General features: G+C 35.8%; 2 protein-coding genes across 2 annotated transcripts in view; one reads left to right on the forward strand and one right to left on the reverse strand.

Moving 5' to 3' along the window:
• Positions 1–9364, reverse strand: part of LOC146000592 (mitochondrial ribosome-associated GTPase 2) — a 108694-nt gene extending 99330 nt beyond the window's left edge. Inside the window, exon 1 of the mRNA XM_083138352.1 lies at positions 9257–9364. The gene's annotated coding sequence lies outside the window, so the exon portion shown is untranslated. The remainder of the gene's footprint in view (positions 1–9256) is intronic.
• Positions 1018–23557, forward strand: Kua (Plasmanylethanolamine desaturase Kua). The gene is made up of 4 exons (XM_083138366.1): positions 1018–1442; positions 12971–13182; positions 16140–16358; positions 18939–23557. The coding sequence occupies exons 1-4, from the start codon at positions 1271–1273 to the stop codon at positions 19197–19199; spliced, it is 864 nt and encodes a 287-aa protein (XP_082994492.1). The 5' UTR covers positions 1018–1270; the 3' UTR covers positions 19200–23557.
• The last annotated feature ends 497 nt before the right edge of the window (positions 23558–24054 follow it).

Here is a 24054-nt window from a genome sequence, read left to right on the forward strand (position 1 = left end):
AGGCAGTGATCTTTCCACACACCCACAACTTCCAATTTTCTTGACACCCAGTACCAGGTGATGCCGTTTTTCTCCTTATTTCTTTAGATACAATCTTTAAAATAATAAAATTTCTTATTACTGAATCGTAAGATTCATCTTTCGTGAGTTCATCTTTATCTTTTCTCTTTTCGCAGTTTAATTTTCGGTATTTCCCCGATCGTTTTTATGTCAAAATATAGAACGAGGGTGTGCGATATTTCGATTCTTTCTGTTACGCTTATTTACGTCACTTGCCTACTTGTTGGCTTAATCGTGACGACGAGGATGGAAATTGGACTGCTGAAATGTGGATGGTGGGACAAACACAAGATGCACCCACGCCTTAACCAACCAGGGTTCGAAGCTGGGACCTCTTACTTCAGCGGCATTTTATGATATACCCCAGAGATAGCCAGAAGCAAAATACGATTCTACTCATGGTTTACAAACTCGAATCCCGGCCTGAGCATGTGTGTTATTCGGGTCTCTCTTCATCAATTTCATCATATCATCACTCATTCTCATCTTCGCGATTAGCCAAAAGTGGCAGAAAAAGCGAAGTAAAATAAACCAATCAACCAAAGTAGCAGTGCTATAAATTTTCGGAGAAGTTCATTGAATTGTAAATCAGATTTAAAAAGAAAACAGTAAACACACTTCACTTTGTGTGTTCAGATCGAATAATTTCGTGTGCTGTGACATAACATTAGCGCCACAGATTAGATTAGCGCTATCTGCAGCTACTAACTACTTCCTGCATTCGTGTAATTCGTATTTTTTTTTCGAAATTCTCATGTTATGCTTTCAGGTATTATTTTTAATGAAATAAGTTAGGAACTTTGTAGAGAGGAAAAAAAAGAGATTTGGTAATTGATGAGTTGTAATTGACAGAAAATGATCACGTCTTATCTCTCCAATGTTAGCATGTGGGGCGTGCCCCTAGCATGATACGATTGGACGACGGTGTCCACCGGCAGCAGTGTGCTCTCTGGCAGTGTGGCCCGGCATCACGTTTTCCGTAGTTTGCCCACAGCCCCCACAGCACAGATGTGGTTTGCCGTAAGCCTGCAGTTGAAGTAGGCGCGGTAGGCTAAAATGTAGTTTTCTGCTTTTTGGATATGTGATATACTAACGGAAGACGTATGAGTAATGTGAAGTGTATCAATATTTTAGTGTCATTAACAACGTTACAAGGAAGTGGAATTCGAGTGCATGTGTGTGATTTGAAGAGATTTTTCTGGCACTGGAGATGGCGACCAATTTCCTAGCACCAGTGAAGACTGAAAAACAAATTTTTGAGAATTCGATGTTAGAAGACGATCCAAATGCTAATTCATCGGTAAGCCAGGAAGAGAACACCAAACCTCGGTGGGGACCACATCATAAAGGAGCTCAGGAATTAGCAAATCTTTATAGCACAGGTAAGGATATTGCTATCTGTGAGATGAAGTACTAATTTCCAGTGAGAATTGATACCCATTTTGGAGGGTTGATATTTCTTAGTGTACAGTTTTGAAAAATCAAATCCATTTCTTTGATTGTACGTGTCAGTGGACATAATGCAAATGTACTGGTATTAGTAGCAAAATATAAACTTTACGAAAGAAAAATAACGGATTAAATACTTTTTTAAAAATAATTGAATTGAACTCCTGTAAATATTAACTTAATTGTGCCACGTTTTTCCTTTATCGCGTTTAAAGTAATCGTCATTACAATTCAAGTTTTTTTTTTCAGAAAGTGAAAGTTGCAACAGCTTCCAGGTTCATTGTATTACCTTGTACTTGACCTTACTTTCTCTGTTTTTTATTGAAACTCTGCATTGGCAATCAATTAGAAAAGTATTATTCTCCTATGACAAAAAAATAAGAATGCTGTCTTCAAGTTGCATTAATGTACACACTATTTTTTTCTTACAACAGTGTGCAGGCCCCTTTGAGCAATTTTATTTTTGGTAACAGTAGTATATATTTTCGGTTGACAAGCGACTGTAAGTATTGTAGGTAATTATGCGATATCGCCCGAACACCTCTCACTCATTTATTTCGTTAATTTTAGCATTGATACTTACCTATTCTGCATTGCGGAAGATTCTTTAAGGTGAAGTTATGCCTTTTTCCATAAAATAGTGTCAAACGTTTCATATTACGAGTCATTATTTGTCTTCCTTGTTCTGCTTGGGTAACAGACAATATGGCGTGCACTCGTCATGGATCATCGCGCGTCGTGCTTGTATTTTGTCGATTTGGAGTGGGTATGCAGTGTTTCAATCTTCTTAACTGAAAAATACCTACTTTCGTGTTCGTTATGTCATCACAAACCATTGCCGGATAGCCCCAAAAAACCATTCACAATAGCCCCAAAAATTATTCATGATAGCCCCACAAACCATTGACGGATAGCCCCAGAAACCATTCACGATAGCCCCACGAACCATTTCCAGCAAGGTTAGGTTAGGTTAGGTAAGCATAGTTAAAAAAAAAATTCTTGTAAAGAAAAAGGCACGTTTGGAAACACTGGCGAGACCGCTTGACTTTCAACGCTTGCGCCATCTGCAGGTACGTAATGGAAACAACGGCATAATGTTGTCGCTTTACAGAAAATGCAAGTTCCTTACATGAAAAGTGATTATTTCTTGTTCTGCAGCATTCTATGGTGAAGTTTTCAGTTTCCACAAAAGAAAATACCTCCAAGAACTTCGACAATGCTACAGAAACTGGTTTCAGTAAGTAGTTTCTCCTGTAAATTTGAAGAAATCCGTTCGGGCGATTTCGCATATTTACCATATCATAGACTAGTGGAAATTAATGTAGAAGTAAATCGGAACTAGTAGAATGCATTTGGGGACTTTATTTTAATGCTAAGAGAACCACACCTGGCCTGCCTGACCTAACTACGGAGGCATTGATTAAAATCTGAAGTATTGGCTAGAACTCTGCAGTATGTGTTAACAGAAGTAGCTAAATTGAAATCAAACCATGTTAAAATTGCATTTGTAGCATGATGAAATCTCAATAAAACAAAAGGAACCTGAGCCTGTTATATTCCAAAATATAAATGGTTTAGCTTGCAGATATCATGGTTGACACTCCTTATTAAAATTGTTAACCAGTTTGTTCAGTGCTGAATCAATTTTGAGAAACCTGTCCCCATTGAGAATTGAACCATGTTCACTTCTAAGAAAATAGTTCATTTTTTGAAGAAGCAATAACAGTGTGTTGATAAGCAGGATTATTTTTAAATGTCTTTTTTTTCACAGTAGTCAACTGTTTATAAATCAGGATAGATTAAGTATCGTCTTTATTGAGCAGGAACGACTTTGTCTCAAGTGCTCCTTTTACAAGCGTTGTTATGAATACATATAATTTAGTACATGTTTGTAACATGAGTGAGTTAAATGTGTTAGGTTTGGTGTTCTTAACATTATAACTACACTCTACTAGTACAGAGCATTCCCTGACATTCGCTACGAGACTCGATGGCAAGCTGCCTGGCATCAGCGCTTGTCTTTCCCGGTGAACGGGTCAGCAACAGTCGCTAGAGTCGGCTATTAAAATTACAGTTTTCATATTGTGTACTAACCTTGACTACAGAAGGTGTTGAAAATGATGTCCCTCTGCTGCAACACATTCCTGGCAACTCCGAAGGAAATTGGCATTTACACGTGCAAGTTCGTCTACTGTAATTCTCCCGATTTTTCGTAGGATTCTCTCTTTTGACTCACGGATGGTGTGCGGATTGTCTTTGTATACTTTATTTCCCCATTTTTCTTTCCACTTTTATTCAGAACTGACCCTGTTACTCTAAACTTTTTTACGAGGTGTAATATAAGCGACTGTCGCAGACCCGTTCACCGGGAAAGACATGTGCTGATGCCGGGCCGCTTTCCGCAGTGTGTTGTAGCGAATGTAAGGAAATGCTCTGTAGTAGTAGTAGCAGCAGTAGTATCATTATTAATAATGACTATTGGAAAACATTAAGAAAATTTCTATCTAAATTCATAATAAAACATTCATTTTCTCACAGTAATGATTTGTCCAAACATTCACTCTTCCATACTTACTTCTACAAGATTATTATTATTAATCCATTATTATTGACGCCTTTTGAAGTCTCCTTACACAAGACAGGTAGCTGTTATATGAAGTCATCATTTCAAAATACCATCACTGAGCCGATACCACTTTGAACCGATGCCGATACTCTTACAGATTAGCACCGATACTTGAAAATTTCAATGAATCGGTATCTGCTCAACCATATTAAATACCTGTAATATCCACTCAAGCACTGTATATGAGCTTCCGTCAGTATAGAGACTATAAGCCTTCAATTAATTTCATACCCTTTACTTTTCTTTAAATAATGATAACAAACATTAAATGTTGTTATGTAATTCTTTTTTTATAATCTGGATACAATGTTGCTTTCACAAAAAGTCTAATGTATTGTCTGATGATGTTTCAAGGCACAAATATTTACAATTTTCATGAAAACTTTCTTCATGAAGTTTACATTTGTGTGTGTGTAGAGGAGCCTCCCTGATGGCTTAGTGGTAGAGTCATCGCCTTGTAATCAAGGGGTCCCGGGTTCATTTCCCAGTGTAGGCACATAGTGGTTCAGATCCAACTTTAAACTGTAGGTCCAGTCCTGACGATTAACCTTACTTTGCATAAAGTGGACTTAAAACACCAACTCAATCAATCAATATTACAGGGTGCCCCAAATCTGGAAAGCCGGGGATATGAAAATTGGTAATGGAAAAGTAAATATGAGGTAAAAAGTCAGTTTTAACAAGTGTTGGGGAGTGGCACCATCATCTCTGTACACACTTGCACTTGGTATTGTAGACAGCCAATAACCTCTTCCTTCCTACTAATGAAACCATTTATTTTCTGCTGATTGACTTAAGTTAAGGTACATAAACATTCTGTGTGACTTGTGCTACCTTTTGAAGGATAGCCCTGCTTGCTGTGCTAATTATACTGCAGTTACTAGATGTAAAGATTTCCTTTTGAATGTTTGCACAGTAATAGGAGAATGATAATTGTTTGACAAGAGCATTGTTTGTTTATCTGTGATAATTTAAGGAAATGTTTAAAGTATTGTTATTTGCCAGCGAGCAGCTTACTTTTCTTGCACAATCTTGGAAAGTCCACTTCTCGAATGTAAGTTGGCTTAATTTAAAACCCATAGTTTCAGCATGTGAATGTTTTTTGATGTTGAAAAGCACAAAGTCTTCATTTCCCTTTGCTCACACTGATATTCTAGATCTCATGAAAAAATGATTGTAGGATGCTGCAAGCTTCAAAGCTGATAACTTCAGGTCATTCAAGAAGAAAACATCTTGGTAAGAGTTCTGTATATCGGAGACACGTTAAAATTGGATATTTTGTGTTTCGCATGGTTTGTACTTACCAATTGTGTATTGTGGAACATGGTTCAAGGTGCCGTTATGCTTTTTACATGAAAACAAACACAATTTTTCACATAGAGAGTAATTTTTGTTATTCCTTCCTTCGCTTCCGTAACACAGCTTGACTACCGTTGTGGTTATGCAGTGTTTCTTCACCGAAAAATACCTACTATCGTGTTCATCATGTGTGCAAATTGTACATTATACATGGGTAGCTGACGGATAGCCCCACAAACCATTTCCGATAAGGTTAGGTTAGCCAAGCATAGTTAAAAAAGGGGGGTTGGAAACACTGACAGGTGATTATGTCATCAAACGTATGCAGCATCCTGTTCACGTAGCGAAAGCAATGGCACTTGTGCGTCGGTGAGATATTTCTCTTGAAAAATACATGATTTCCCAGTCAAAGAGATTCCACGATGAAACAAAATACCTCCTCGAACGTTGGAAACCTTAGAGAATCTCATTTCCGTGAGTAGTTTCTTCTGCAAAAATGAAGAAATGTGTCTCCGATATACGGAACTAAATGTTACAAACATCTTCTATCAGCTGAGAATATTGATGTTGGTTTCTGTGCCAAAAAGCTGTTGAAAGAATCGAAACGTTCATCAAGGGAAAAAGTTAGAATTTAGACTTGAATTTATAAAACTTCACATCAGTATGATGAAAGGCTTCGGGAGAGAAGCCCCCTAAAATATCGATTTATAGTGTAACTTGTTTAGATCCAAACATTATTGTCCACCAAGGGAGACTGAAAGTATAATGATAAACAAATGTATTAATCTGTTTGACAACTCCCATCAAGTAAATGAGACCCCAGGAGACTAAAGGAGCTTTTTAAAAAATCATTACAATTATGTGATCATTTCACATTTATTGAAAAACTAAAAAAAAAGCTGTTTGTATGAGGGTGGAGATTTTTTATTTGCAGGTATTTGCACTCCCTCCAATGGGTGTCCGGAAGCGGGAGCCATGAACCCCTGGAGAATGAATTTCAACCAAATAGTATATATTTCAGACACATAATTGGGTAATTCCATGCCAAATCAACAAAAAAAAAGTGTAATTTCTGACCCAACCATCTCGAATTTTTCTGAAACTCGACTATTTGGTAGTCTTCTTGAAGATATGAAATCCTGAGAAATTGTAGCTTCCTGTGTGGCGTAGTTATGGAGTTTTGGGGGCTTGAAAATACAAAAAATTGTTGATTCTTAGTCTGTGCCCAAGACTTTCATGGATAATTGCTCTTACCCTAATTGACGTACAGAGCTAGTTGTAGTCTTGTTTGAAAGGACATGAAATAAGCTTTCCAATGGTGTATCACATCACTATATTTAGAATAAAATCTTTTCAAGGTCATCCACTTTGACTTTGGACTTTGAACTTTTGAAGATGCATATCTGGGATTTCCTTGGAACTGAAATATATTGTTAACACAAGGTTACACCATAACATAACTGAGTTTGAAGTTGGGACGATTATGGGATAATTGAAGAGAAACACTTTAATTAGTATCAGTATATTTTTTCAGCCGGTCATTTCTAGTGGGAGTTTGGAACACTGCACTATTGCTTTGCAGACTTGCTAATGTGCAATACTTCTGCAACTAGAAGGTGAAGAATGTATACAGGAGTCTTGTTTGAAACAAGTGTGGTAGAATGTTGAAGAGATAGTATGTGACAGTTTTAATTTGAGAGGACTTTTTTTTAAAATAAGATACCTTGATCACCAGCATCATGGCATCATCCAGATTAGAAAGCCTTGAAGATTTTGAGATCCGTGGAAACATTGACAGTCCGTATTTTGAAATTAATAAGTATCACCTGGAAATTAACACCAAAGCAGGAACAAACAGTGGATATCAACAGACAGATCAGCACTTGAAACATCAATGAAGCCTGCAGAATTCATAGAAATTCTAGTCGAAAAAATGCGCACTTGATAGGAAATTCTTTCATGCCAACAACCTTATTTCTCAAGCATTTAAAAGAAACAGTTCTTGGTAGGCACTACATTGTACTTTGTGATTCTGTAGAAAATTACTCCTGTGTTGCAAGATGCCTCACAAGGGTTTCACATTAATAATGATCAAGCAACAACAATACATCCATTCTCTATTTATTATTTTTATTATTATTATGGAAATCCCAATTCTTTGACAGTCATAACTGAAAATTTGGTTACCATATCAGATAGCATGATACAGCATTAGTTCACTTACTCCAGAAAGTGCTTATTACATTTTTTGAAGGATAAATTTGGTTCTGACAACTGGGCAAAGATATTTTACTTTTCTGATGGAGCAGCAGCACACTACAAAAATCGCAAAAATTTCATCAATGTTGCCTACCATGAGGATGAATATTCTATGTTGTGTGACCAATTTCCATTCCAGGAATCCAAAAGGTTCATGCAGTACTTCCTTTTACAATAGATGTCATACATATGAAACGTTATTCTGCATGTGATGAATTTATAGAACATCGTTTCATTATATGTTCAAATGCCTTAGAATTTACAGATATTACTGGATATTTTACTTGTGAATATAACAACAACTGGTGGCTAGTGTGTGTTCAGAAAGTGTCTGAAGACACCGGTGATTTACAAATTAACTTTCTTCAACCTCATGGACCATCAGAATCATTTGTATGTCCCCATTTGGTCCAACTGGACATTTGTTGGGTCCCAAAGTGCAATGTTCTAACAAAAGTGGACCCTTCCACTGCTACAAGAGGAACATACACTTTAACAACAGACGAAAGCCAGCTTGCCATGCAAGGACTGATTGAATGAATGCTGAAGAACAACCTGTGAACTATGGTGCATGTAAGTTATTTCTCAGGAAACAAACATTCTTGTCCATTTTTCACTACTGTAGATAATCATTTTATTCTTAAATATAAATAACAACAGTGTTACAAACTACCACTAAAAATGACCGGCTGAAAGAAATACCCTTACTAATTGAATTGTTTTTCTTTAATTATCCCATAATCGTCCCAACTTCAAATTCAGTTATGTTATAGTGTAACCTTGTGTTAACAATATATTTCAGTTCCAAGGAAATCCCAGATATGCATCTTCAAAAGTTCAAAGTCCAAAGTCAAAGTGGATGACCTTGAAAAGGATTTTATTCTAAATATAGTGATGTGTACGCCATTGGAAAGCTTATTTCATGTCCTTTCAAACAAGACTGCAACTAGCTCTGTACGTCAATTAGGGTAAGAGCAATTATCCATGAAAGTCTCGGGTGCAGACTAAGAATTGACAATCTTTTGTATTTTCAAGCCCCCAAAACTCCATAACTATGCCACACAGGGAGCTACAATTTCTCAGGACTTCATATCTTCATGAAGACTACCAAATAGTAGAGTTTCAGAAAATTCGGAGGTGGTTGGGTTGTGGACTTTGTTGATTTGGCATGGAATGACCCAATTTCATTTCAGTCACAGTATTATAGCATGATAACATCAAATTAAAGGTATGTGTTTGAGGAGTCTACATTATTGTGGGGGGAAATGTGTGTCATTTGCCCCTGCAAAAATTCCTTGCTTGCCTCTCCGTGGAAAAAATCCTATGGAGGTCCATTGCCCCTCCCCATAGAACTAGTTTTTGCAGAGAGAACGTACTTTCCATCTCAAACCTCTATAAATATTTTTTGAACCTTAGTTATGTGCGGGTCTATCCTTAAAGTTAAAAAAATACATTTTAAATAGGATTTTTTTAAGTTTGTGAACTGAATCATTATTAGATTCAAATGACTTTTTCAGCATTTAAACTATATAAATTAATTAATAATAATAAAAATTGTCTCACCAGTAATTATGACATGACAGCATCAAACTAGTTATCCAAAGTGTTTTCCTGATATAACTTCAAAACATGATACGCGTTGTTTGTGCTCAATACACATTTCCTTCATGTTTATCTGCTCCTGGTAAGCTTACTATTTGTGCTGTGACCTCTTCCAAGGTTCATGAGATTAACCTTTTGATAATCCTAGAAACTCTGCATAGACATACACATGGTGTTTGTATTTCAACCTAAACAACAGCTGTAAGGAGTGATAAGAAATTGGCTGGGTTAATTGGTGCAACCTAAGGCTACCATTTTTTCAATGTGAAATCAGGAATTTTTTTCTTTTTTGCTTGCAACATGAAGAGACACATCATATGCCATCCTGTGGCAGAGTGGTTAGGGCTGCATGCTGTAACACCAGGGGTCATATCGCAGCCTGGGCATGGTGTTCTGTGAGAGTGCCCTTTCATCACTCATCCTCATCTTCGCAATTAGCTAAAAGTGGCAGAAAAGCGAAGTAAAAGCAATCAATCAATCGACTCACATTATACGAAGGTAGGAAATGATAGACTTGCTACCCTCATCCTCTGTTGGTCCTATTTTATTCCTTTACTGTGAACAATAACTGAACTGCTCAACTATGGTCTTGCAATTAATAACCAGAGCTAGAATGCAACCTCCATCCATCCATAAAATTGCATATGCCTCTTTAATAGAAGAGGAAGCTTCTATTTTTGAATAAAGAAGAAAAACTGATAAAGACTAGCAAATTGTTTAACAAACTATTAGAATTTATTTAATGTTACATATCAGCAGTGATTCTTATAATAATAATAATAATAATAATGGCCTCTCTGATGGTGCAGTGGTAGCATCGTCGCTTTGTAATCAAGGGGTCTTGGGTTCGATACCCATTGGAGCCACATAGTGGTTTGGATCCCACTTTAAACTGAAGGTCCTGTTCTGATTAGCCTTGCTGTGCATAAAGTGGACGTAAAACACCAAATCACTGAATCTATAATAAAAAAGTAACATAGCAAATAATTTGTACATATAGGCTACTATATATGTGTCACTTTCGCACTTGATTGATTGCTGTGGTCAATAGATATTAGAATTAATACAGATTTTAGTAATATACACATGAAACGTGCTTACATATCAGTGTACCTGTTTATTTTACTACAATTATGTATTATTTTTACTATGGTTATGATTTTTTATTTTTGCAAAAAGATGAAAATGTTAACCATAAGTCAATACTACCATTGAGAAATTCCATATGAAATCAACACAGCCCACAACCTGACCAACTCCGATTTTCATGGTATTTGGGGAGTTGAAGCTATGCATGGAATTTAGTAACTATGAAAATTTTGAGTCTCGTGTGTCTTGTAATTGTTATTTTATTCAAGGTCAAAGTTCGCATAAATTGCCCTTTTTGAACCTGCTTAGCTTTACTAAATGTGCTGTAACTCCACCCCTGTTTCGCCTAAGAAGCTCAAATAAAGCTTATTGTACAGGGAATTGAACAAGCTTTCAAGCCTAACTTTGGATAAAAATATAATTTTGTCATGTGACCTTACCCTTAAATATCTCAAAACATGTCATCACCGAAAATCGTGAAAAAAATATATTTGGTCCCTCATGCCATACTCTAAAACATATAAAAAAAACCATTCTGGGACTGCAATGGGTTCAGAAGCTACAAAATAATATGCGTAACTATGTGATTGATAAAAGCCTCATTACATGAACTATGACTAGTCAATAGTTCCTTGACACCCCCTACAAAATGTAAAGGAGTTATCCTGGTCATGAAAGAAATAGGTTAGGCACAGGGAGATCCCTAGCTGTGTGCGTCAAGTGCAGGTCCGGCATATTGTTGACCGCCATTTTGAATTCAACACAAAAATTTCACGCAACTTTCATAACTTCATATAGTGCTAAATTTTTTGAAGTGGAAAATTAGAACTCTTAAACCTACAGTGAATTTAAAGGAAACCTACAAATGTTAATGATGGGATGACTAATTAGGAACTCGTACTCAGAATGTAACATTGACAACATCCATTATATGAATTATTTTGGTTTAAAAAATTGCTAACCATTGTTATAACTGTATCTTTAGTCAAAATGAAAATAAATGTCTGATGAAGGGAGCGTGTGTTTTCCTGCACAACAAGACACTGTTTTCTTATGCTTGTAATAACCGTAAACTACAGGAAAATAATACTAGTCCCAATCAACCTATTTGTGCATAAAAGTGGGCTTAAAACAAAACTCAAACAAACACCTAGGACTTTGTAATAAAAATTAACTTTGTACTGTGTTTGTGGGTCTTCAACAGTTTCGTCCTCTGCTTCATATTGAAACTGCTTCTTCTTTTGATTTCGGACCTAGACAGTATTGCCTATCTTTAGATGGTAAAAATGGACAAATTCAATGTGGGGAAAAGGAAATCAGGACAGAAGGAAACTACCGGATGAGTGGGTGGATGCTGTGCTGTTGCTCCATTTATTACCTCTAGAAGATCACTCATGATTCCATCAGTGATATGAATACTAAATGCTACATTTTCAGTAACAAATAGTTTCAAATAATTCGCCATTTATTTATTATTGAGCCTATTTCGAACAAGTTTTATACACTAATATTATAACTTCTAAGTTTTCAATAGGTTTATGTATGGTAACGGTTCCGATTGTTTTATGATTTCTCCTAGCACCAAGACTAATTATCGTAGAATTTGGAAATCATTGTCACATGTAATTTGAACCTTCCTTAAAGTAATGAGCACTGTTTGGACTCGAAAAAAAGTTATGTTGAAAAAAACAACTGAAAATTACCTTACACACTTATCATGGACAAGATATTCTCCGTCGACAAGCGACAGTAAATATCGTAGAAGCGTGGGAATGAATGTAGAAGTAAATCGGAACCCTAGTAGAAGGCATTTAGGGACTTGTTAACAGAGGTACATCGAAATCGAACCATGTAAAAATTGCATTTGTAGCATGATGAAATCGCAATAAAAAAAAAACTTGTGCCTTATTTTTATCTTCTCTTCCATTTTTGCAGCTCCGGGCAGTGGCACAGTTCCTCCCCCCTCCTTCTGCTGGCCCTCATGAAAGAGAAAAAATGGAGTGGTGTGGGAGCTGCATTTCATGGGACAAAGCCAGAAATACCATTTTCAGGTGCTAATAACATCAGAGACTAGATTAGTTAGGGGGCTTCAGTCCCGTCAACAGTGCAACGTATCCATATACCTTTGCAATAGTGTTAGTTATAATAATAAGAATTGAAAATTTGAATTAAAATCAACAGGTGATGACATTCAATGTATATTGTCTCCTACAATTTTGATCCTCTTTAATGTTGAGTTATTCTGAAAGGGCCTTCCTGATGGTGTAGCGGTAAAGTCATCACCATTCAATCAAGGGATCGTGGGTTGAATACTAGTGGAGACACATAGTGGTTCAGATCCCACATTCAGCTGTAGGTCCCATCCCAATTAGTCAACCTGTGCATTATCCAAATTATTCTTAGAAAAAGTATAACATACATTTTATGTATTCAGGTGTCGGAGTCTAAAACATAATGCTGGAAATATGCATCTGTGAACTTATAACCATGCTTCTGTTGTTATTTGTGTACTGTTTATGTTTCTATGCAATATTAGTGTACACATGACATTCTATTTCATGTTTATTACTTTTTTTTTTTTGACAGGAAAAAGGACTCAGGAATGCATATGTATTGGAATGTGTGTAACATTGATGATAGTGAACTGCTTTCTCATAGTCTTTCATTTTCGACTAGAGAATCTCAGTACAATAGTTATGGCAGCATTGTGTGGTATTATAACAGCTGATTTTGGATCTGGTGTTATACATTGGGGTGCTGATACATGGGGCTCAGTAGAATTACCAATAATTGGAAAGGTAAGCCAGTTTGAATTATCTTTTTTATACATACACATAAGCCGCATGCAGGAATGCATTCCTCATATGTAAACATAGGTCTGGAAATACTTGGTTTCAGAGTTATAAGCTTTCACAACATTTGCTAACTGAAATGTCTTCATCTCCCACAGGTGGTCTATAACATTTAGTTCTTCACAGTACTCTAGAGATGTTCAAAATGTCCACCTCCTGGCTCAAGACAGGCTGCACATTGACATCACATGGCCCTGCACTTCCAAATTCCTGGCGTGTTTCATATTGTCTCATAATCTTAATTTGCAGTATCAGCAAACCCAGGTTTTTATGTAACAAATGTTAAACCCCTGAATAATCTACATGCAAGGGGAATGCATGGTTGCGTTTGTGTTTGAATCATTTTAAGCGAATAGTTAGTCATTTTGGTACAGAGAACAGTTGAGCCCCGATTTTACATTTTCCCTCAATTTTCATGATTCAAACACAATGTATTACAAAATTTTTGCTGCGTTTTTAATTTTCTTGTCTTAGCCCCTCTGAAAATCCTAGAATCAAGGTTCCACTGAATGTTCAACCACCTAGATGGCCGAGTATGTTGGGTGCCTCCAAAGTTGTTTCTAGTCGCATTCTTACATGTCCCATCCATTGCATCATTCTTTCAACTATCACCTCTATAATCACATTTAATTCACATTGAGAAAGTGGTAAGAGAGCAAAGTTAGATGCCCAAAAATTCAGATGAACATTTATGCACTTATTTTTATTCTTCCTTCTCAAGCAGAGATAGACTTGAACAGTCTACATATTCATCTCAATGCTTTGCTCTTTGCTTTGTACTAGAGTAATATATTTTATGACACAGCTGAAAAACTATCTCTGATAGTCACACTGTAAATACAAACTGGAAAAGAAGGAAAAAAAAAACAACTTTTTGAATAGCCCTTCGGCCATCGCAGTGCAAAAGCGGTAGTGATTCAATTCAATACAGATCTGACTTGTCTTATGTAGTTCAGTATGTGCTTGGGCAATGTATGTCATGTTGCCTGTAGCACCATATGTCTGCTCTGGTAATCAGTTGTTTATGATCATTTAAATTCAGTTTGTTTTTTGTTTTTGTTTTTAATATTTTGAGTTTGGTTACAGAAATTTCCTTGGATTTTTTTTATGTTTTATTGTTTACTGTATCATGTGAATCATTAAATAAGAATAAGAAACATGCTATTATAAATTTTTGCAAGTTGCTAGCCGAATTTTAAAATTGCAGCAATATGGTAGAGTCGACCATATATTAGAATGTATTGCATAGTTATTCATGCTGTTACCAGTTGAGCCTTCATTATGAAATCCACTCCGGTGCAAGAATTAATTACTATTAATCCAATCTTGTATTAATTAATAATTACCATGTGATCTCAATTTTGCATAAAGTTTAGGGACGGGACCGATTAATCCGTACTCTATTGGTAGGGACATTGAATTTTCGCGATGCGCGAAATCGCGAAATGTGAGAAAAAGATGCAATTTTGAACATTCTGCACGTAACTACACCCCCAATGATGAAATATGCATGAGTTTCATTCGCGAAGTAATTCGAAATGTGTGTTTTTCCACGAAATGAACGCTTTTTCGCGAAATAATCCTGAAATATCATCAAATTAAGTAGAAAACACGCAAAAACCGGCAATCGAGGTTGTGCGCGCAAACTGTCTATTTGTAACGAAAGGTTTGCCTAAAGTTTCCTACCACTAGCAGCTGAAGAACGTTTTATCTTCACATCAGGAAGACGGTGCAAATTGGGATTTCCCATGCACATAATCTCAGTTCGAAAACTTCGCCCCTGTCAAGCTGCATTCCTTTCTTCCCCCGAATGTCTACTCAACTTCCAGTTTCATTGGACTTGCTAGCTGTAGCAGCGATAAGATTAGTCTGTTCCCGCACATCAAGGGAAACAATGGTGCCATTTGAGTTCAGTCATGAATGATTTTATTTTATCATCATGTGATTTTCAACATGTGTTTGTGTATGTAAAAAGGTAAAGTTCTCCCCTGTGCTTAGCACCACGCCATGAAGGCGTATAGGGGGTGTGGGGGTAACGCCCCACACTTTCTTGATCCGGTCGTGAGTGGGGATGATGTGATCAGCGTCACGCCCCTGACCGCCTTTACCCCCCAGGGTTTCCCCCCAGGTACCCATGTTATTCGACGCTGGGTGGGTGCCGGGGCCGCTGTGCAGTAGTGATTATTTTATTTGTTGGACAGCAAGGATATCCTTTAAATACATACAATGAATAAATTACTTGAGATATGCAAATTAGAAATGAAGTGATTTTGTGTTGATGTTTTCTTTTTGGTTGGACAGCTAAGTATTTGTGTATGTGTACAGTATATAAAAATGAAGTAGTTTATCAATTTATAGCTCTTTTGTATGTTGTTTTCTCTCATAATGAAAAAGTGTGTGCCAATTATTTTTTTTCACCGCTGGTATATACCGCTGATCTAACATTTTATTTACCGCTCTCCTCAGTTTTTATTTACCATAAATTTGTGTCCCTATCTATTGGTATCGGCCGATATCAGTTTACGGTAAAATTACCGATTATTTTACCGATCCGATAAATATATGATAATTTGGTGCAAAATTCTGCCATTTTGTTGCAATTTTTATGGATAATCTCCATGGCCTACCTTCTAAAAAAGTAAATGTCCAAGTTCTTTTTCACTGCAGTCACCTTGAAACACATTTATTAAGGAGGTCAATGAACCTTTCAGGTTCTTCAATGACCATTTCTAATTTTATATCGGGTAGGTAGAATATCGGCATTGGTAAATTTTATATCTGTACTTTATCGGTATCGGCCAGAACTTCATATCGGAAATTGATCACAATTCCACCATTTTTATGAAATATCAAAGTAACACCACCTTATCTATTTATCCATGCTTTTTTTTCTCCCCATTTAGAATTTTCTTCGGCCGTTTCGGGAACATCACATAGATCCAACATCTATAACACGCCATGATTTTATAGAAACAAATGGTGACAATTTTATGTTAACCATACCTATTTTGGCTAGAATGACATGGGACTTCCTTACCAAGACTGACGAAGAAGTGCAAGCAAATTTTTCATGGACGTGTTACTTATTTCTGCTGGCAATATTTGTTGCAATGACTAATCAGGTAGGTTTGCGTATTTCTGAAATTCATATATATGTTTTTCCTAAAATTGCTGACATTTTGAAAAACAATGTGTAATTACTGGTATATTGCATGCATATTATTTCTAACTGATATAGAATTATTAATGTATGCCTCGTAGGGGTGTAAAGATAATTCTGACATAGTTTCTTTCCATGTTTTTATCTCTCAGTGACTCCAGGCAAGTCCTTCCTTGTGTTGGTCCTTCCATAATTCTTCAACACCCTCATTCCAATACACCTAATTGTGTTATTGTTATCAGCCAAGTTATGTGGATAGCAAAGAAGTTCACCTGTGTTTGGGTACTCTCAGATGTCTCGGGCATTTTTACACATTTGATGCTTTTTTAATCATGCTTTGAGCAAAGGTTGTAGTTTGCAGTTAATAACATGTGTTCAGGCAAGTTGGAGATTTGCAGTACAGGTATGTTAAACTAAACTAATTTGATTTTATATTTAAATTGTTAAGGAACTAAGGACATCAGTTTCAGATATGCAAAAATGACTACTTTTTTTCTAATGTAGGGTATACTTCCTGTACACTTCTATCTTAATTTTCTAACATATAAAGCAGTTAAGCCAGGAGAAAGTTTCATAATCGTGAGATGGGGCAGAGCATATTGAGCTGGTAAAGCGGACACACCTTGTGACAGGGAAATTATGTAAATGTACACATTTATAGAATTAATCACCACAGCCTGTCACTCATCTTTCAAATTATTTTTCTGTAAAAATATTTGCCGTGATTTGTGAAATCATCCCAAAATATTGTATATTAAAACTGAACTGGCTATTAGAGTAGCTTAATGGCACACAGAATTAATAGTAACTTGTTGAAAAGTTGGTAAAAATTTGAGGCTCAACCAGGAATTGCATGCCAATGTTCTACCATTGAACTACGTGGCCAGACTCTAGCTTCACCCAAAATTCCACTAATTTAATGTACATTGCATACACAGAGGCTTAAGAAGTGGAATTTTGATTTTAATAGATTGATTTGCTTTATTTTACTTTCACTTTTGGTTAATTGCGAAGATGGGGATGAGTAATGAAATTCATGAAGGGACACTAACAAAGAACACCCATGTCCTAACTGGGATTCAAATCAGAGACCTCTGGCATTGTAGCACACTGTGATAACCAGCCTACCATGCAGATTGGCAAGTGGAATTTGGGGTGAACCCAGAGTTTGGGTGGGGGTTGAGGTTGGCTCAGTGGAAAAAAGTTGAACTAGTTGGCTATACCCTCTAGCTGGCCTTCATGGTCAAGCATGATACTATAATGCCAGAATTCCCAGGTTCACACTTCAGTCATGCATGGATACATTCAGACATTGTGTTTGGCCCATTATCCAGTTCATTATTCATTATCATCATTGCAATTAACCCAAGAGGTAGAAAAGCAACATAATAAATGAAATAGTGAAGGTTGAATAAGTGAAGGCTTCCTGTACAGTCGTGGAAAGAAATACAGTGCTTCGGCCATAAGACTGATATTAAGGCTCTATGGGGGAAGTACTTTTTCCATGACTGTACATCGTTCACCGAGAATGTAAATATTCTATGTCCAATTTTTCATTTTTCAAGAGAGACCTTAAAGTTTGACATGATATATTTATTGGACATTATGCTGACAGTTTGTATCATTCCAAAGGCTCGTATATCAAAGCCTCTATCTAAAAAGAAGTACAATGGAACCTAGATTTTATGTTATGTGGACCACGCTGGATAAACTTAAAATGCAGGAAAATTTTATAACATTTTGCTATGTTGAGACCATTAAGATTGAATGTATAATGAGGGAAAATCTAAAATCGGGGTTCCACTGTAGTTGTTTACTTAGGTATTTATGCTGTAATTAATTTCAGATAGAACAATGCATGCAATACTAACTTTGATTTGAGAGTGCCAATGTTCTATCTACCACATGGAACATGGCATGGCATTTTAGAAATGAGATTAGGTAGTTGTTCTGTAATGGAGATGAAACAATTTCGGTGTAAAATTATCATCGGCAGCAAAGAAAAATAAATAAATTCGATATATCAACTATTTTGAATCCACTCTTGTTCAAAATTTTTGTCTCTTATCAACAAAAGTAAGAACCAAAGTCCACTACTACTTCTAAGCAGCTCCCAAAAGTGACTGAGGTTAGAATGCAAATGGTTTATCTCTTACTCAGATGGTGCTTGTGTTTGGTTGAGGGGAAATTGTCATAAGGTTTCATTGGCTGTTGGAGTTTGCATTCAGTATGTCAATATTGGTTGTACACTATGTAGGCAGTGCCGGTGATAAGGTTCCAAAGCCTGGGGACAAAGTGCGAAAAAAATAATTATTTCTTTAGGATGTGATTTGTTGCACTGGTTTCTTATTTTAACACCATTGGGTCTGATAATGAAACAAACAGTTCGTGAAATATAACCACATATAGAAGAATATGCTGTTTATGTAGTACTAAATAGTGAACAAAGCTATTTTCTAGCACATGGTATAAGACAATATCTTGTGCCAAATGTAGCTCATAATATGTTCAGAGTTGCATGTAATGTGTATTTTCTTTTCAGATCCATAAATGGTCTCACACGTATTTTGGGTTACCATCATGGGTTGTTTTCTTGCAAGAACATCACGTCATATTGCCCCGTCGACATCACCGTATTCATCATGTAGCACCACACGAAACATACTTTTGCATAACCACTGGCTGGTTAAATTGGCCGTTAGAAAAGATTAGATTTTGGCTTGCATTGGAGTGCATCATCGAAGTACTGACTGGTTATAAGCCAAGAGCAGACGACTTGAAGTGGGCCCAGAAGCGGGCATAACGAAAATGAATATGTGGTAGTTAATGAAGAAAGTGTAGGAAGCAATGTAGATGAGGCAAGAGAAAGCTCAGGGTATAGCTTTCATCTGTTTAGGGGGTCGTTATTTTAACAGTGTTCCTCAGTTCCGGTGAGAGTTAGGAGGGGAAAAAATATCCAGTACTGTGCATTTTTCAGCAGATTTATAAACCCGTTTCCCTCTGAACGTAATGGGTTTCCCAGTAAGAGTGTAGTTTTTCATTGTGGAAAAGTTTTTAAAGAACACATTGCTTGATTGTATAAATATACATATTTAGTATTTATTGCAAACTAATGTGCAGAATACAACCTTGTGAGTGCGTTACTTACCGTGCCTTCAGGGACCAAAGGCTTACAAGTATAACCAGTGATATTGTTTGAAGGAGTGAAAGTACTAAGTCAAGAAATACATTTTTACATTTTTCATAATGTCCCTGGTGTTAGTGGAGAAGAATCAAGACTCTTGTATTGGAATGATTATATTTATATACATATATATTATGGAGCAATTGTTGCTTGTAATGCCGTAGTTCTATGTGGAAGCAATTCATCTGCTGCAATTGTCTCAATTAAATCGTATCCATCCAAACAATCTGGGTCCAGTTTGTTTGCTCATCCTTCATACTTAACAATTGTAACAATCCATTGTGTTTAATTGTTGCACAATCCAAAATTCATAACACTGCAATTGGATGATGTTTGCATAGAGCTCCATAGATGAAACAAGGCATTTTTAAAAGTCACATTTGTCCAATTATTAGATACATATTTGACCATATTTTAGAGTTTCTATATTGCAATATATATTGTGAAAACTGGCAATTTTTGTTTGTGATGATTTTTTTGTATATAAAGTTTAAAAGAAATGAAATGTTAAAAGAAAACCTATACTTAAACAAAAATCTTTCTAAAATTTTCAAGTCTTTAACTTTCTACAGAGATGATTTTTTATATGTATATACAGATATTTATAAAGCATGGTAGGGCTCTGCTTTCTGTATCAGAACATTGGTCAAATATTGCTTGAGGAATTTTATACAGTTTCGTTAATCAAGGCAGCATAGTAATCTACATAATGCTCATGTGTGTGATATATTTCACATTTTGGTTGTGCCCATGATGTTGAAATGTCTATTGAGTATAAATATGTACCCAGCTCCTGTACATATTAAATGTAAGTTTGAATAATTGTATAATTGTTTAGGCGATTTTCTGTGTCAACATGGAATCTAGAATAATCACGAGATTTCTATAAAGAAGGCTTACGTAAATGTTATCAGCATCTGGATTTCGATATGCCTTTGCCTGCTTTTAATTAAGATCCTTGAGTGAATTAAATGTAAGGGATCTAACATGTTGCCACATAAGGATCATAATTTGTATTATTGGTTAAAATAGTAATATATATTTTAAACATGAAATGTTTCAGTCCATACAGGAGTTGGAGATTTGTTGACAAAGAACATGATCTTAGACAGTGCTTTACTAAGTATTTGCATTTTTCTGGATTTCTACTAATTAGAAATAAGTTGCCAAATTGTTTTAGAATGCAAGGTATATAAAAATGTCTGATTACTATTATTATTATTTTTGTACATTACATTCATATAGATTACTATTGGATTGATACATCATGGGAAATAATTATTATGTAATATACATTTTGCTAAGATCGTTATGCTTTTTTGCTCAGTATTGTAAAATTGGTGAGCTAAATGTTACATATAAATTTTATCAAAAATTACCTATGTTGTACATATGTTACTATTCATCAACAAAGAACGCTATCTAAAATTTGTACACATTTACATGTTTCTAAACCTGTCATTTAGGTTGTATATTTTTTTAGAAAGCCATTCAACACTACAGAATTGTCGGTTGTGATTTGTAGAAGAGAGACTTTAACTGATTTTTACATAGTAGCTTGTTATATGTACAACTTGGATAATTTTTGTTCTTGTTCTTAACAGTGTATTTTTGGAGACACTTTGCGACACAAAACTTGAACATAATTTGGCCATATTTTAATACAAATGTATATCAAAGGAATTTTAGTCTTCAAACATGTTTTTACTAAACAGCGATCTGACATGTCTAGCATATTCCTAGTTTGATATTCAGTGCAAATTTGATTATGTTTGTTTGCAATTGTTTTTCTTTTCATGTAGGTAGCATTCCAAAAGAGCATGTAGTAGGAATACAAATGTTTTTGTGATTTAACACTGCTGATAAATGTGTGTGCTCTTCCACTTAATTGTCTGCAGAAATAAGGGATTATTCCCCTTTGGTTAGCATTTTTTTCATTTTCTGTCTGTCGGTAACTCCTTTAATATTGGACAGGAGGAGGAGGAGGATGATGCTGTATCACAAATGCAAAAATAGTTGAGGAATAATTACTTAAATCATTCTTTGCTTAATAATCATAAAACTATTATTTATGATTGTGATGTAGTCTTAGATGTGATATCTTAGTATTTTAATCAAGTCCATTGTTGGATTTGTGTTTTTTTAACTGTAGAAATCTGCTATTGCAGTATCAAATCATTTCAGCTTGAGATACTTGTGTTTCAAAGTGTACATAATAGGTTCTGTGTGCTTGAGTTTTTATAAACTGCTCATGTGTAGAGATTTTATTTTCTAGAAAATATTTTAAAAATTTAACCAGTGTAATATCCATCCAGTTTGCTTAAAAGTTGACACAATCATTTACTATACATGCAATCTTCATTAAACATTTTAAAAACTGATTTTATCGAGCAGTGCATGTGGGAGTGAAATCAGAAATGTGTATCTTAGCTCCTAAGAGAGCAGTAACATTGTGTTGAAGCTATATGTTGGCAAAGTAACTTATGTGGTTAATTTTCTGTTTGTATTACCAGCGAAACAAATTCTACTTGAGACAGAATTTTTTCCATGGCTTTCAATTTTTATCTTTTCTTCAGAATACGCTTAAATTCCATTGTGAATATGTTTGATAAATTCTGGGATATCTGTAGTGTGAAAGAGCATGAATGTAATGCTTCATACATTCTTAACTCTGATTTTACAGGCTGTATTTTCCCTATAGCTATAAAATACAGTGGAGGCTGCTGATGATGTTACAGTGTTGCAAAATGGTTTTATTTGCTTCATTTGTTCCTCAAGAAACCAATGAGTGGCAAAAAGCTTGAAATAGATTGTATTTTGTTGAATCAAAATGAAGGTGAAGTTGTGCCTATGCATCGCTGCAAGCAGGTGCAAGAGCTTGTGCCCTGTCGGCATATGCAACTTTTTGTTAACTCTTTCACCAAAGTAATTCCGACACACCATATTTTTTCGCTATGCCACAAACTAAGTAATTATGCAAATTTCCAATGTAATATTCAAAATTCTATGTAGATATGATAAACATGGTAAATATGTTACACAACTTATTTTGTTTATAGAGTATAACTTCCCTGTTCCACAGGAGAATCTATAGATTTTTTTTCTCTGTCTGTACCATGAAGGACATTTCTGTAAAACAGCAACATTAAGTTTCTGTGTCGCAACTCTTGACATGCATTATTTTTATTGTAAACCTAGAATGTTGTTTGTTGTTATTATCTTTTCTTCACATGTCTCTCTCTCGCTCTATCTCTCTCTCTCCTCTCTCTCTCTCTCTCTCTCTCTCTCTCTCTCTCTCTCTCTCTCTCTCTCTCTCTCTCTCTCGCTCTCTCTCTCTCTCTCTCTCGCTCTCTCTGAAAGCATGTAACACGAAAAGTAACATACCAGCAGCATCCACTGATATTATATTACCAATAAGCTTATTTGTTTTAACAATCAATAGTAGCATGTTTTGCTTTTAAATAAAAAGTACATTCAAAGAAGTGACAGGTTACAGTGTTAATGTACTCATGCATACTTAATAATTAAAAATGCTACGACATTGGATCATGAACATTGAGTGAAATTGCAAAAGCACCATTCCACACATTGTTGAAATCTGGTTATATCTAAGTTATCGTTATTAGTACTGTTTTTATTTTATTGCTTGACATTAAGCAAGTCATTGTTAAGTACTTTTTAAAGCAATATTCAATGCTTCCAAAGACCCTTTGTTTTGAGTTCAGGGTCAGATGTTGAAGTCTAAATTCTTGCTATATCCCTGCCTGTTTACCTGTTTGTTGATTCCAGCGGGTTTTGTTGGTACCTACGGCTTCCTGTTTTTATGTTTATCAATCTTCCTGCAATAAATGTTCTGTACATCAGAAATTGTAACGACAGTATCTTTTAATTGCATGTAAATTGCCACAAATGCTGCAATTCTTTATTGTTCATTTAAAAGGAACATTTTATGATGAAAATATATTTTTTATCACTTATGAGTAAGATTTCATTCAAGTTCCTGATTGGGCAATAACTAGTCTAAATCTGTTACTGTGTGTGTGTGTGTGTGTGTGTGTGTGTGTGTGTGTGTGTGTGTGTGTGTGTGTGTGTGTGTGTGTGTGTGTGTGTGTGTGTGTGTGTGTGTGTGTGTGTGTGTGTGTGTGTGTGTGTGTGTGTGTGTGTGTGTGTGTGTGTGTGTGTGTGTGTGTGTGTGTGTGTGTGTGTGTGTGTGTGTGTGTGTGTGTGTGTGTGTGTGTGTGTGTGTGTGTGTGTGTGTGTGTGTGTGTGTGTGTGTGTGTGTGTGTGTGTGTGTGTGTGTGTGTGTGTGTGTGTGTGTGTGTGTGTGTGTGTGTGTGTGTGTGTGTGTGTGTGTGTATAAGTTCTCTCTCACTCTGTGTGTGTGTGGTGCATGTGCATTTTATATGTTTGCAATGTCTTGTTTGTTGATAAGCCTACATTACACACACAGTTTTTATTGTTTACATGTGTTACC

The sequence above is a fragment of the Lepisma saccharinum genome, chromosome 1 (assembly GCF_977018435.1).
Source record: "Lepisma saccharinum chromosome 1, izLepSacc3.1, whole genome shotgun sequence".
Lineage (NCBI taxonomy): Eukaryota > Metazoa > Arthropoda > Insecta > Zygentoma > Lepismatidae > Lepisma > Lepisma saccharinum.